General features: G+C 43.0%; 1 protein-coding gene across 1 annotated transcript in view; it reads right to left on the bottom strand.

Annotated features, from left to right (window-relative positions):
- Positions 1–4,967: 4,967 nt before the first annotated feature.
- ABRAXAS2 (abraxas 2, BRISC complex subunit) overlaps positions 4,968–16,286 on the bottom strand; it is a 31,275-nt gene continuing 19,956 nt past the window's right edge. Inside the window, exons 5-9 of the mRNA XM_047825791.1 lie at positions 14,463–14,653; positions 12,848–12,967; positions 12,250–12,334; positions 10,582–10,696; positions 4,968–7,169 (exon numbers count right to left, since the gene is read on the bottom strand). Coding sequence (XP_047681747.1) covers positions 6,700–7,169; positions 10,582–10,696; positions 12,250–12,334; positions 12,848–12,967; positions 14,463–14,653 — 981 coding nt within the window. The 3' untranslated portion in view covers positions 4,968–6,699. The remainder of the gene's footprint in view (positions 7,170–10,581; positions 10,697–12,249; positions 12,335–12,847; positions 12,968–14,462; positions 14,654–16,286) is intronic.

The following is a 16,286-nucleotide window of genomic DNA, read 5'->3' as shown; positions in this document are numbered from 1 at the left end:
CCTGCTCTTGAGGGCTTCGTGTCCTACAGGGCAGTTAGACGTACTTGCTGTAACTCCAGAGAACGTGCCGATGCTCCAACAACACGCATGCCCGGCGCCCAACAGACGTCTGAACGAGTACTCAGCACCAGCCTCCCGGGGGCGTCAGAAAGTTTTCCTGAAGGAGGCGACATTTGATCTGGACCTTAAACAATGAGTGAGATTGTGACACATTGAGAAGATGACGACCTCTTGAAGGATTCAAGTGGCATAAAATCTCTCTTAACTTCCCACCTCACCTGTGGGCCAGGCATCTACCTCGGACTTACTGTTTCTAGAGAGAGCTTAGTTACGGCCTCCAAATTCCTCCCGTGCACCACACCCTGAAACCGTCTGGAAGTTCTTTTGGAGGGTCCACATTTCAGTGCAGTAAACCACGTCTGTTTCTAATCAATCAAGACTAATGACCGGGGGCACCTGGGTGGCTCAGTCGGTTAAGCATCTGACTTTGGCTCAGGTCACGATCTCTCGGTTCACAGGTTCGTGTCCCACGTCGGGGTCTGTGCTGACGGCTCAGAGCGTGGAGCCTGTTTCGGATTCTGTGTCTCCCTCTTCCTCTGTCTCTCCTCCGCTCGTACGCTGTCTCTCAAAAATAAATAAAAACATTTTTAAAAAATTAAAAAAGACTAATGACTAGTGGCCCCAAGCTCTATCAAGCAGTGCCCACAGCTGATTGGTCACAGCAAACGTCCCAAGCAAGCATATATTTGCTTTGGAATCAAACACCTCCCAGACCTGTTTGCATGTGCGATGAATCATCAAGGGTCTACGTGACCGCTAATACTTAACACAATGCAAGGTTCCCAGCAGGAAAGGTACCATGCTCCAGACGAATAGCAAGCAGGACACAAGAATCTAGTTCTCTACAAGATCAAGGAGATCATTCTTACAGTTTAACCCTCCGAAGTCCATTCGTAAACGCAAGCACATTTACCTTAGAAAAATATCAAAATAACTGCTTCAGTTTTTCATCACTTTCAGCCTCAGAAGGCATTTCTTATGTGCTTTTTGGAAATTTAGGAAATGGATTCTAAATGAACAAAAGTAGAACTGGCCCCAAATTTATTAGAAAAAAAATCAGGGCCAATGTCAAACAAAATGTAAGTACAGTAAAACCTCGGATTGTGAGTAACTTGTTCTGTGAGTGTTTTGCAAGACGAGCAAACTTTTTTTTAAGTTAATATATTATTATTTTGGAGAGAGAGAGAGAGAGAGAGAGGAAGGGCAGAGAGAGAGAGAGAGGGAGAGAGATCCCAAGTAGGCTCCACAGCGTGGAGCCCAATGTGGGGCTTGAACCCATGAACCGTGAGATCATGACCTGAGCCAAAACTAAGAGTCCAATGCTAACTGACTGAGCCACCCAGGTGCCCCTGAGCAAACATTTCTAATAAACTTTAACTTGACAGACGAGTGATGCCTTGCCATACAAGTGGTACCTGATGCCGAATGTCACAGGACCACAACTGAGCCAATGGTTCTTGAAATTTGCTTTGATATACGAATGCTTTGGATTACAAGCATGTTTCTGAAACGAATTAGCTCGTAAACCAAGGTTTTACTGTACGTGATTTCATCTGGGAATAGGTAAAAGTTGAATGCAGAGAAGTTAGCAGCATTCAGAAGGCTGATCTACGTCGGCCACAAGTCTAAAAAATTGCAGTGAGGTGGTGAAGAGACCCAGGGAATCAAGAATGTTTACAGAATCATTTCTAGGGTGGTGTGCGTGAAATAATTCATGTAACCAATGACCCACCATTTCCGAGGTCTTTTATTATACAAATACTTACTGCAGAGATATTAGACAACACAGATAAGGACGGTGACACCTGGGTGGCTCAGTCGATTGAGCATCCGACTTTGACTCAGGTTATGATCTTGTAGTTCGTGGGTTCAAACCCCGCATCGGGCTCTCTGCTGTCCCAGAACCTGCTTTGGATCCTCTAGTCTCCCTCTCTCTCTGCCCCTCCCTCACCCCACCTCTCTCTCTCTCTCAAAAATAGACATTAAAAAAAATACAAATAAGGATGGAAAAAAAAAATCACCTGTATTGCCATGACCTAGGGACAACACTGTTAATACTGTGGCGAAGACCCTTCCAGATTGTTTTCTATCAACAGCAGTATTATATATTTTTCCCCTTAAAAATCAGACCATAACTGGGGCACCTGGGTGGCTCAGTCGGTTAAGTGGCTAACTTCAGCTCAGGTCATGATCTCACGGTTTGTGAGTTCGAGCCCCACATTGGGCTCTGTGCTGACAGCTCGGAGCCTGGAGCCTGCTTCGGATTCTGTCTCCCTTTCTCTCTGCTCGTCCCCTGCTTGCACTCTCTTTCTCTCTCAAAAATAAGCTTTAAAAAAAAATTTTTTTTTAATCAGACCATAACTTACATACTACTTGGAAACCTGCTTTCTTCATGTACCTAGAACCTATCTTTCCACATCAAGACATCTTTTTTACTTTATCTCAGTATTTTTAATGGCTACAGACTGCTTCTTCTATGGGTGTACCAAATTGAACCATTCTGCTATCATTAGCGTTGATTTCCAGTTTTTTACTGTTAGAAAAAAGCTACAGTGAATGACCTTTTTGCTAAATCTTTGTGCACATAGAAAGCCACTTCTCAGTACTACATTCTGGATCATGCGTGGCACCTGGCATTCAAGAGGACCTCTCCCTGTTGAGGTTCTAAGGCCTCACTGCTAGAGAGAACCCACCCCTCCCCAATCTCCAGGGGTCAGAGAAACCCCAGAGCAGCTCAGTTTGGATGTACCCGATGTCCTGACTCTCCTGCTTTATTTAGGACATCATGAAAATCACTGTAAAAGGGAAGACAATGTAAGTGAAATGCCAGAACTTTCCCTGAATCTGCTTGCCATGAGGTCGAAAAGTAAACATTTCCCACTATTTATTAGCACCACCTTTGCAGAACCAGTTTCCTTTCAGTCTTCCTGTCTGACAGAATTAAGGTTTGCTGTGAGACAGAAGGAAGCAGAGCCTTGTAGAATGATCTTCCAGCAACTGAAATGAAACCTGTACTGACCCAGAACAAGGTAATAACTGTTTTTTCTATTGTATTTTTATTTTGCATTCCCCTGACTCCTTTTTTTAGCTGCATAAGATATGGATTCACAGGATGCCTGGGTGGCTCAGTCGGTTAAGTGTTGGACTCTTGATTTCAGCCCAGGTCACGATCTCACGGATCTTGTCATTGAGTCCCGCATGGGGCTCTGTGCTGACAGCATGGAGGCTGCTTGGGATTCTGTCTCTCTGCCCCTCTCCCCTGCCCATGCTCTCTCAAAAATAAACACTAAAAAAAAAAAAAAAAAAAAAGATATGGGGGCGCCTGGGTGGCTTAGTTGGTTACGTATATGACTTCGGCTCAGGTCACGATCTCACGGTTCGTGAGTTCGAGCCCTGCATCGGGTGAGCTCGAGCCCCACTTTGGGCTCCATGCTAACAGTGTGGAGCCTGCATGGGATTCTCCTTCTCTCTCTGCCCCTCGCTCACTCACGCCCTCTCTCACTCCAAAAAAAAAAAAAAAAAAAAGATATGGATTCACAAGATGGTACATTTAAATCTTTTTTGGGAGCACCTGGCTGGCTCAGTCAGTGGAATGTGCAACTCTGGATCTCAGGGTCAAGAGTTCAAGCCCCACGCTGGGTGTAGAGATTATAAATAAACTTAAAAAAAATCTTTTTATTAAAGCAGTTATTGTCACTGCTCCACTTTGGAATTTTAAAACATAAATCCTTAGAGTCTGAATTTTGGGGATGAAATTTCTGTTTTTATGTTTTGGTCCTTCCCCAGAAAAGCCAATTGCAACATGTAACTAAGCATAGCCAGACTTCTAAGTAAGTTAAAAAGAATCCTGTCTTCTTTTTTCTAAATAGTTGGAGGAGACACAGAGTAGAATCTTGAAGGGCTAGAGCCCCCATTTTAAAATCTCACTGAGGGGCGCCTGGGTGGCTCAGTCGGTTAAGCGGCCGACTTCAGCTCAGGTCACGAGCTCGCGGTCCGTGAGTTCGAGCCCCGCGTCAGGCTCTGGGCTGATGGCTCGGAGCCTGGAGCCTGCTTCCGATTCTGTGTCTCCCTCTCTCTCTGCCCCTCCCCCGTTCATGCTCTGTCTCTCTCTGTCCCAAAAATAAATAAACGTTAAAAAAAAATTTTTTTTTAAATCTCACTGAAACAGCCTCTCGCCTTGGATTTTGGAAGAGATACATTGCTCACCGGGAACGGCTCACACAGAATCCAGAAAGTGCTCGCTCACACAGAATCCAGAAAGTGCTCGCTAGCCAGCAGATCCTCATCAGAAGGCAGTTCTGTAATCCCTATGACTCTAGGAGCACCAGGTTCTATAACGTCTAAACATCTAAACATGGTTAGCTTGATTTAGGCAGAAATCTCTTCAAACAAGACCAGTGCTTATGGGAAAGGTGCTTTTGGGGGCCTTTCTAAGATTCAGTGTTGCACTCAATGGATACTCCGTTCTCTTGGTACTCAACACATGCTCCTTGAAATCAACAGGAACATATTAGTAAATAGCGTTCTCGGATTTTCCCGAAACAAGCCTTACCCAAATTCTGAACGCTGGTAAGTTTTCGTGACCTTTAGGAAACCGTATTAAAAGGCCCCTGGAGGGCTCAGTTGGTTAAGCGTCCGACTCTTGATTTCGACTCGGGCCATGATCTTATGGTTCGTGAGCTTGAGCCCCGTGTGGGGCTCTGCACTGACAGTATGGAGGCTGCTTAGGGTTCTCTCTGTCCCTCTCTTTCTGCCCTTCCCCCGCTTGCACGTGCGCTCTATCTCAAAAAAACAAACAAACAAACGAACATTTAAAAGATAGAACACTGTATTAAGTCTCCTAAGAATGGCCTGAGTGAACTGAGGCAAGACCTTGGTGGGTGCTGAGACAGACGTCACAACGGTGGTACCATGATTAAATAAGTTTTTATTGTCACATTTAACTGCTTTGTCAGATACACATTGTAGGTTTCAGTATGGCATAAAAATAAAGATATTTTCCTGAATGTCAGAATCTGAACAGAGGAGATGGCTATGGCACTTAAAAAAATGAAATTCACACTGGTGCTGAAGCTGCTAGAAAGGAGCCGATAACCAGAACACATGTGCAGATGAAGAGGTCTGCAACATCTCAAATCGAATGGCAGTGGTGTAAGGCCAACAAAACAGTGACAGCAGGAAAGTACAGACCCCAGAGTGGATCTCGGAAGAACGGCACTTTTAGCATTTCATTTGTCGGTCTACACGGTGTCATTTAGTATTGGAACCGAAGCTCAGGGAGTCGACCTCTCTCCAACAAAATAAAACTACTCTTCCAGAACCCGGATTTTAAGCCTCTTTTAAAACCTTTCTTATCCTCACAGGTTTTAACTAGTTCACGGGAAAGGCAGTCACATCCCAAAGCGTTAACTTCGCGGGCTGACCTCATCACAAACGCTGGGTCTTGTCATTTCCAAACCAGGAACCTAGCGCGCTCATGAATGTCTTTAGTAGTTTCACACATTCTGGGCAAAACTAGAAAACAAGCCGTAATTAAATAAAAATAGAAGTGCATCCCAACAGAAAGTCTCTACGCATTCCGCAACTATCCTCCAAGTAGCAATTTAAAAAATAGTAAGTATGGTTATTCAGGTTTAAAACGAATCTCTAGTCACCAAGATTCCCAAATGGTTTATCAAACATCTTTCCTCCACAAATAAAACTAACACTAGGATTGGTCAGAATTGCTAAATGCGGTCTATCCCTTACGTACGAACTCGGCTAACTCCACTGCGTCTGGAGTCTGTTCCGCATGAAGCGCAGGTCTGGAGCAGAACTCCTTTCTGTTACCTGCTGCTGTGTGTCCTTCGGTTGGAAGACTCCAGAACAGAGACCATAAATGTGGCTAGTGCAACAAAGCAGTCACTGTCATACCCCGAAAGAAAAATAAGTAATTTATTTTATGACATACTTATTTGGATGATTACTTACTGGTAATTAGTATCTCTACATTTTTTTTTTTTTAAAGGCAACCATTTTAAGTGACAACAGATATCAGGCTAGTAGAAAAGAGTTGAAACAAAGCCCTCTCTTTTGATCTCACAAAGTCATGCAGACAAGAGAAGGTCCATCCGATTTGTTCCAATCAGGCTTCTTGGAATTATCAAAATTTCTTTCTGGCAAAGATGAATTTGGCTCATCATAGAAAGAAGGTTCTTTGAAGGCTGCTGCTAAACTCGTTTCCCTTTGAAAAAGTAAATTTCAAGGCATGATAGTGCAAGAGGTAAGTTTTTGATTTAGAGAACATTTATAGACTAATTGTGCTTAGTCTCTAATTTTTCCAATTGATTTGAAAGAACAGAAACTATGTTGATAAGTTTCACTCTGCCTAAATTTACCAGTACATCCATGAATCGCACCAGAATTAGGACAATTTGATTATCTTAATGATTCGGTCGCGAAACCTGCGCACTGCGACTGCAGGTGGGAACCGGCGGACGTGAGGCTCCTACCAGTTAGTTCTGTGCCCGGGGACCCTCCTGTTGGGTGTCCGGGGCTCTGAGAAAGCAGTTCTCCCCCCTCCCCCAGATTAAGTCCTCAAACACCTCTCTCAACAAGCAATGAAGAAAAACCATGCTAAGTGGAGAGTTTCTTGTTTAGCTAAATCTGGGAGGTCTGAGTGTTCCTGGAGCCCCCGTCGGGATGTGTCAGGGCTCGAGAATCCCTCGAATGGGAGTATTCGCTGTTAGAGGGTTCTGTGGGGTCAATCAAATTTTCATAATCGCTGTCATCGGACTCCTCGACACTGTCTCCAGCTGCTCTTTGGGAAGGAGGAAGGTCTGTGTCGCTCCCGGGACACTGCAGTCCGGCACTGCTGGAAGCGTAACTGGAAGAACCCACGGCCTGCGGCCGAGGCATGAAGACACTAGTTTCCATGCGAGAATGGCTCAAAGTACTTTCTTGATTGTTTGGGTGAAAATCAGAATAAGGGGGAGGAGGATCGGAGGCCTCTGCGTCTCCAAGCATACTTCTACCTTCGGCTGCAAGCCCAGGGTAGGGCATCCGGGGGCTGAAGGCCGGTCCCGAACTTTCGGATGGCACCTGCCTGCTGATCATCGCCTGCTGCAGTCCTGGACCAAAACAAAGAAAACTGTAACACTTTCTCTATTTTGGCAGCTTTGCATCTCAACGCACTAAGCAGTCAGCCTGAATGTTCCAGAGAATGGCAAAAAGCAGTGAAACTGATTACTACTCTTAATTATCTTACATGTGCACGGTACTTCGTAATTTACAAAACATGTTCCTATAATTTATTTAAGCCTCAAAAAAAACTTCTGCGGGGGGCGCCTGGGTGGCTCAGATGCTTGAGCGTCCGGCTTTATAGCTCAGGGCATGATCTTGTAGTTTGTGAGCTCGAACTCTCTGCTACCAGTGTAGAGCCCACTTCGGATCCTGTCGCCCTCTCTCTGTCCCTCCCCGGCTCGTGTGCTCTCTCTCTCTCAAAAATAAATAATCATTTAACAAAATAATAAGGTTTTCAGAAGCTTTTATTATTATTATTATTATTATTATTATTATTCAGAAGGTTTTAACAAAAACCTTCTGAAGTCGTCATTATTAATATCACTGTTCGCCAAATGATTACACAAGGGACCAGAGTTCAGAAAGGCTAAGTGACTTCACTAAGGGAGCAACTAGAAGTGAGGCCCTGATACTCAAAGGCAGATCTTCTAATTCCAAATCCTGTGCTGTTTCCCTCCCCTGTTGCTTACTGTGCTTACAGACTGTGGGGACGGGAATAAACAGTCCTTACCACCCGTGGCAGTCATTTGAATGTGACTTTCTTCTTTGATAGACATCAAAAAGCATTTCTCTTTACAACTACTCATCACAATACACTCGTATACCATTTTCTCCTTCCAAGTTTAAAAGCCCTATATTAGGTGGCCAATTTTCCAGGTTCTAGGCCATAAATACAGCACATTTTTTTTTTCTTTTTTTTTTCTTTAAGGTAAGCTCCATACCCAACGTTGGGCTCAAACTCACCACCCTGACATCAAGAGCTGCACTCTCCATCGATTGAGCCAGCCGAGCACCCCAATATAGTGCATTTTTGTGTATGCTCTGGAATAATACCACAACCAGGAGTCCACAGCCTTGAAAAACACTCATACAAAATTTAGAAAAGAACAGAGAAAATAAAATCACCCATAATTCTATCACCTAGATAATACTATTAGACTTTTGGTGCAAAGAGTACAGGATTTGTTGGAGTTAAAACATAAACATTTTAGGGGCATCTGAATGGCTCAGTTGGTTGAGTGTCCAACTTCGGCTCAGGTCGTGATCTCACGGTTTGTGAGTTCAAACCCCAGTCGTGCTCTGTGCTGACAGCTCAGAGCCTGGAGCCTGCTTCAGATTCTGTGTCTCCCTCTCTCTCTGCCCCTCCCCTGCTCATGCTCTGTGTCTCAAAACTGAATAAATGTTAAATAAATAAATAAATAAATAAATAAATAAATATTAAAAGTTAAAAAAAAAAAAGATAAAGATTTTAGATGTCAACCTTCCCTCCCTTTCTGAATTCCAGTCTCATTATCCAGCCTGGCGTGTGTGTGTGCGTGTGTGTGTGTGTGTGTGTATTTTAAACATAGCTGACATTGTGTGTTTATGTCATTTTACATCCTAGTGCTTTCTGGGTACTATCTCAGGTCATTATTGGGTATTATCTGGTAATATGCTGGTAATATAGTGGGTATTATCCCAGGTCATTAAAAACTCACCTTAATGGCTGTACAATATTCCACCATATAGATATGCCATAATTTATTCAATTATTCTACTGCTATTTATTTGACTACTCCAATAGGTTGTTTCTAAGATTTTAGAGTTACAAAGTTGTGATTATTATTCTTGTGTAGAAATCCTTGTCTGCATTTCTGATTATCTCTCAAAAAATGTTAACACTAAATGTGAATCAGGTATCACTTACCTGGAAATATAAATTACCTTTTAATTGGTTTACAAATATTTTTTTTAAGTTACTTTTTTTTTTTTAAGTTTATTTGCTTATTTTGGGAGAATGTGCATCCAAGCGGGGGAGGGACAGAGAGAGAGAGAGAGAGAGAGAGAGAGAGAATATCCCAAGCAGGCTCTGCTCTGTCAGTGCAGAGCCTGATGTGGGATTCGATCTCTTAAACCGAAATCAAGAGTCGGACGCTTAACCGACTGAGCCACCCAGATGTCCCGGTTTGCAAGTATTCTTCTTAAATCAGAAAAGATTATACATTTAATGTACACATGTTAAATGTGGTGATGCTATAGCAAACATGTCTCTTCCCATGCTGGAATCAACAGATTCTTGGGCCTAATTCTCATTCAACCAGCTGGTTCCCTTAGCCTAATTGTATCCATTCATCCACAGCTACCAAAAAACAGACATTACAGCCTTTGCTGTGATCCTATGAATCAAATGTGAAGTTAAAAGAATATTGGATCTGGGAAGGCAAGCTGGTGTGGCCACTCTGGAAAACAGTATGGAGGTTCCTCAAAAAACTGAAAACAGAACTACCCTACGACCCAGCAATTGCACTACTAGGCATTTATCCAAGGGATACAGGTGTGCTGTTTCGAAGGGGCACATGCACCCCCATGTTTAGAGTGGTACTATTGACAATAGCCAAAGGATGGAAATGGCCCAGATGTCCATCGAGGGACGAATGGATAAAGAGGATGCGGTATATATCTACAATGGAGTATCACTCGGCAATCAAAAAGAATGAAATCTTGCCATTGGCAACTACGTGGATGGAACAACGTGGAGGGTATTATGCTAAGTGAAATCAGTCGCTCAGAGAAAGACAAAAATCACAGGACTTCACTCCTATGAGGACTTTAAGAGACAAAACAGATGAACATAAGGGAAGGGAAACAAAAATAATATAAAAACAGGGAGGGGGACAAAACAGAAGAGACTCCTAAATATGGAGAACAAACTGAGGATTGCTGGAGGGGTTGTGGGAGGGGGGATGGGCTACAGGGGTAAGGGGCAGTAAGGAATCTACTCCCGAAATCATTGTTGCACTATACGCTAATTTGGACGTAAATTTAAAAAGTAAAATTAAAAAAAAAAAAAAAAGAATATTGGGTCGCTCCTTTATGCGGTATGATGAACACGGGACATGATCCCCACCCGGGAGGCGTGCGGGGTTATTAACTCAGTCAGGAACTTCACATCTGCTATGAACAGACCGTAGCGGTCAAGGCACACGAGTCTGCGGCAACCCCTTCCTGCGATTTACTCTCACTTGCTTCAGCCTTTCTCCTTTTACTCTCCTCTTTTGGTTTCAGAGACTTGGGAAGGACACCATGGGAAACAGTCCTTCTCTTCTGGAAAGCTTAGAGACAAGCAAACGCTCTCTCGCCATCAGCCTCACGCGGGGCTGGACGAGTGTATAGAAGGGTTCCTGTGATTTATCGTGTGGTTCGACGTTTGAAACGAGACGTCTCCCTGATACCAAATGGTGAAAGTAATGGGAAACTCACTTCTTTCTTGCTCCTTTTCATGTTTCCTCTGAGTGATTTGTCTTCTCAATTTGTTCACTTCTGCCCGACAAGACGCAACAACTCGCTCGCTCTTTTCCACATCTGCACACACTGCCTGAGGGAAGAAATGACAACAGGAACAGTCCGTTTCAAATTCAAGCACGAGGCGTTCCACGGAGACAGCACTGCCTGGAGCCCTAGGAAGAGCTCAGACGCTGCCTCGAGTCACAAAGCAGATGTGGGAGGCAGAGCAGGATCAGGAGGGCCCAAGGGACAGGTCCTGTTATCCACTGACTTGCTTCCTTAATTCTGTGAAGATGATGATGCTATTGAGCCTCTGGACTCTTGAAAAATAAGGGTAAGATGGGAAAGATTTGATTCTTTCCCTCGCATACCAGTCTAGCATCCAAAGGATGAACAGCAGATGGGACAGGAATGAGAGGCTTTCAACTTTAATTTATAACCAACAATCAAAAATCAGATGTCACAAATAAACTTACTTCACAGAAAAGATTTATCATTGGGGAGAGCGGGGAGGAAAAGTTTCAAGTCGAGACTTAATAAAGACAGCCAGGGAGTCTACACCTATGCCACCCGGCGACTCCCATCAAGGCACCCGATGCGTTACTGGCGGCCGCACAGCAGGCCTTATGCAGTCGGCAGTGAAATGAGAACAGCCACTCTGAGGTCGGCTAGACAGTGCTGACAGCCTGCAAAGAGCACGGTCATGAATTTAGGACAAAAAGCTGTGTTTCATGCACGTTCCTTCCATAGCAGAAATACCAGAAACTGCCAGAAAGTAGGCCGGTCACCAGCGAGCCTGTATAAAGCTCCCTGTGCTGCTAGGTGGGCCGGGACCCTACTCTGGAACGCTAACGCTGGACACTGCGTCGTGTGTGCTTTCTGCTTTGGCCCCCAGCCGATCAGTGTGCTTCCCTCTTTCTCGGTAGCTGCCTGCACTCCCCTCGCTATTCCTTGGGGCTTCTTCCTCAAAGCTAGGCTTTCTCCAGGTCTGGGAGAGCTTCTTCAGCCACACCACTTCCCCTCTTGTTCTCAGAGCCTCTTTGGTCCTTAGGGTTCAGAGCAAATTACTCCTAGGAACACACTGGGGATGATGAAAAGATCGTGGGAAAGTACTGTTAGCACCTAGCTCAATCACTGGCTTGTAGGAGATGTTTCCATAAATACTTGTTGCATGAATGACTAGGAATGAACAGGCTCCAGGGAGATCCTCCCACTCGATGGAGGCAGCTGGGGGCAAAGCGAGTGAACCGGAGAGAAGGAGCAGGGCTGTACCGGTCACGGGCGCCCTTTGATGCGGTCCCAACTCCGAGTGTCCTGATGGAGACAGCTGTGTTCTCAGCAATCCTTTAAACGTGGAATGTATTTCCCCAAAGAAAACACTGTTATAAACGGGGTCAGAAGTATTTAAACTAGTAATACTAATACTGTACTTCAGACTCTCTGCTTTTCAGGCGCATAATGAGACGGCCTTTTGTAGGCTGACGTGAGTAACTACCCCACACATCTGATACTATTTGGGGAAAGCACATTCTGACTTTTGGACCATGATTCATTTGTCAGTTGGGAGATGATTAAAAATTAAAGTAGAATTAAAAGCACTTGGGCGTTATGAATAAGATAAAAAACTAGTAAATAGAGAGTTACCTGCACTTTCTCCTGAAGTGCATTATACACCTGATAAATCGCCCTGATGTCTTTCATGACTCCATCCTTGTCAAAAAAGTCAGTACTAGAAGACAGGAAAAAGACGTCACAAAATTATCACGACCACAAAGGCATTTTCCTATCACTTCCGCCTCAATTCATTACGTAAATGCTACAGTGCCAAGTGACTGTCTCAGCAGCAATGCCCATGCCACTAGAATCACAGAAGAGAACAAAAAAAGCACCCATGTTACCAAGACAACTTGAAAAGTAATAAAACGCTACCCATTTTTCAGTGACCACATTTAGCTCTGGAACCTCAGAAATATGCATACTCTTTCAAAACTTTTATTATCGATTGCAAAAAAAACAACAACAAACAACTGGGGCAAATGTTTAAAAACAAAAGTACTGGTGAAGGTAAACTATCTTTTCGCTAAGCATGAAATTCTGACACGTGGCGGTGGTGGGCTAGAGGATGACCTAGCTGCATTTTTCCACTTCAATCACATCAAGCTTGATCTCGCCTGTCGCCATGAATCTGTTAAACACTGTTCACGGAAGAAAGGAAAACACTTCCATTTTACTTTCAACTTACCCATGCTCTTTGATAACTTTGGCGTAACTCTGAGAAGTATTTGGCACTGAAGAAACTTTGTACTCTTGCTGGCTAGTATTGCCTAGATTGGGGATAGCAAGGGATATCCTTTGATTATACCTGCGGAAGCATGGAGAAAGACCATGTCAAAGGCGCTGCTCTGCTTGAACCATGGGTCCTGGCAGTAGGAGTTGGGAGTCTCGGCACCGATGAACTACCAGAAGGTCTCACGGAGCACCTATTTTTACAACCCAAGGACATATGAACTGGTAGAAACTCGACTGTAAACTCCTTGAGAGCAGAGGTCCCGTCTCATACCTCCTTTGCATCCCCACAGCAACTGGCAGAGCGCTGAGGTTGTTGTTAAGAGCTCAGGAAATACCCACTGATTACTTAATGAAATCTTGCAAACGGCTATTTAACAATTAATAATTGTTTTCACAAAGGGCACCTGGGTAAGTAGCTCAGTCGGTCAAGCGTCCGATTTTGGCTCAAGTCATGAGCTCACGATCGTGAGTTCGAGCCCTACACTGGGCTCCCTGCTGTCAGCAAGGAGTCGGCTTCGGATCCTCTGTCTCCCTCTTTCTGCCCTTCCCTGCACGTGCTCTCTCTCTCTCAAAAATAAATAAACATTTAGGGGCGCCTGGGTGACTCAGTTGGTTAAGTATCCGACTTCGGCTCAGGTCATGATCCCACTGCTTGTGGGTTTGAGCCCCACGTCCGGCTCTGTCCTGACAGCTCAGAGCCTGGAGCCTGCTTCAGATTCTGTCTCCGTCTCTCTGCCCCTCCCCCGCTCAAGCTCGGTCTCTCTCTCAAATATAAATAAAAACACTAAAAAAAAAATTTTTTTTATTAATAACAATTATTTTCACTAATGTTCATGTAATATAGTTTACAAGTGAATTTCCAGAAAGAAACCTTTCTGTTATTTACAGATAGAGATCATAATCATGATTTTTTTTTTTTTTTTTTTTTTTTTTTGCTTTCATAAGTTCACAATGCAAAACCCTCATTAACCAGTAGGTGGATCAATTTTACAATTTTCTCTTTGAAATCGGTTTTAAAATTACAGGCTTCCAGAGCAGTAAAACTGTATTTCTACATAATGGATTATGGAGAAGCAAATGATGATTTCCAGCTATTTATTCCTATAAGAATTTATGCATAATTAACATATCTTGCTAATGCTTCTTGACTCAAAAACAATTTTAATTTATACAACTGACAGGAAAATACCTTCTCTCATTACAAAGAAAGCTAGCTGAAAGAGAATTATAAAAGCTCTTTTTTTTTTTAATGTTTATTTGTTTATTTTTGAGTAAGAGACAGAGGCAGAGCATGAGCATAGGAGGGGCAGAGAGAGAGGGAGACACAGAGTCTGAAGCAGGCTCCAGGCTCTGAGCTGTCAATGCAGAGCCCGACGTGGGGCTCGAACACATGAACTGTGAGATCATGACCTGAGCCAAAGTCGGAGGCTTAACCGACTGAGCCCCCCAGGCGCCCCAAAAGCTTTTCTTTAAAGATGCAATAATATGCACATTGTCAAAGTCATAAATCTCAATCATTTGCACAACATCTTTACTGTTTACGAGTCTGGTGGGAATTCTTTCTTTACCTTCGATTTGGCCTAAAGAGAACATATTCTAAAGCATGAGTGGAATTGTTGGCGGTAGAGATGAAGCTGAAGAGAAGGAAGACGAGGTCGGGCACCCCAAGGATGCGGGTGAGCTGCTTATGGATCACCTGCTCTCTGTATGACATCTGCTGCTGTGTGTTTCGCCGGAATCTGTACCATCCAATAACTTTCTGCAATGAAAACAGAAGGAAGAAAGGTATTAAAACTTGCATGAAATCTTATGAATTTAATTCTGAACATATCGATACAAACACCTGTAAACGCGTTCATAGCAGCTTTACGTGCAATAGCTCAAAACCAGAAATAACCCAATTGTTCATCAATAGGTGAATGAATAAACAAACAAGATTCCTAGAAGAAAACACAGGCGGCAATCTTTTGACGTGAGAAACATTTTTCTAGATATGCCTCCTCTGGCAAGGGAAACGAAAGCAACAATAAACTATTGGGACTACATCAAAATAAAAAGCTTCTGTGCAGCAAGGGAAATAATCAACAAAACTAAAAGACAACCTACTGAATGGGAGAAGACATTTGCAAATGATGTATCCAATATGGGGTTAATATCCAAAATATATAAAGAACTCCTACAACTCAACACCAGAAAACCAAATAATCCAATTTAAAAATGGGCAGAGGACATGAACAGACCTTTTTTTGTAAAGAAGGCATACAGATGGCTAACAGACACATGAAAAGATGCTCAACATCACTAATCATCAGGGAAATGCAAATCAAAACCACAAGGAGATATCGACTCACACCTGTCAGAACAGCTAAAAAAACAAAAAACAAAAAACCCACAAGAAACAACAAATGTTGGTGAGGATGTGCATAGAAAGGAACTCTCGTGCACTGCTGGTGGGAATGCAAACTGGTACAGCCGTGGTGGGAAACAGTACGGAGGTTCCTCAAAGAATTAAAAATAAAATTACCGTATGATCCAGTAATTCTGCTACTGGGCATTTACTCAAAGAAAACAAAAACACTAATTTGAAAAGATGTACACACCCCTGTGTTTATTGCAGCATTAATTACAATAACCAAGATATGGAAGCAGCTCAAGTGTCCATCCATAGAAGAATGGATAAAGAAGATATGGTAATATACACGATGGAGTATTAGGTATAAGAAAGAATGAAATCTTACCATTTGCACCAACATGGATGCATCTAGAGGGTTTAATGCTGCGTGAAATAGGTCAGTCAGAGAAAGACAAATATTGTATGTTTTCCTCATCCGTGGAATTTAGGAAACAAATGAACAAAGCAAAAAGCGATCAACAAAAACGAAAAACAGACTCTTAACTACAGAGAACAAACTGGTGGTTGCCAGAGGGAGGGAGGTGGGGAAATGAGTGAAACAGACGAAGGATTAAGAGTATGTTTATCATGAGGAGCACTGAGTAACGTACAGAATTGTTGAATCATTTGTAAACCTGAAACAAATACAATACTATATATTAATTATACTTGAGTTAAAGATTATAAATATACATATATATAAACTTTTAAAAAAAGGACAGAAGGAGATTTTGCAGGGATATGTTCATGATGTTATGCTGAAGGTTTCATGGGTGTATGAATATTTCAAAACTTATTGAAGTGTGTACTCTAAATATGTGCAGCTCACTGTATGTCAATTATACCTCAATACAATGATTTAACGAGTTTAGCTTCGTCAGCTCTAACTATGGGATAACTCAACTGTCTAAGCAAATTCGACTGTTATGCTCTCTGGAAGAATATTTCTTGTAATATGATCTCCTAGACACCCGTGAGCTTAATCAACTGCTCCTGGGCC

This window comes from Prionailurus viverrinus, chromosome D2 (assembly GCF_022837055.1).
Source record: "Prionailurus viverrinus isolate Anna chromosome D2, UM_Priviv_1.0, whole genome shotgun sequence".
In the NCBI taxonomy this organism is placed as follows: domain Eukaryota; kingdom Metazoa; phylum Chordata; class Mammalia; order Carnivora; family Felidae; genus Prionailurus; species Prionailurus viverrinus.
This window is presented reverse-complemented; position numbering and strand designations above follow the sequence as displayed.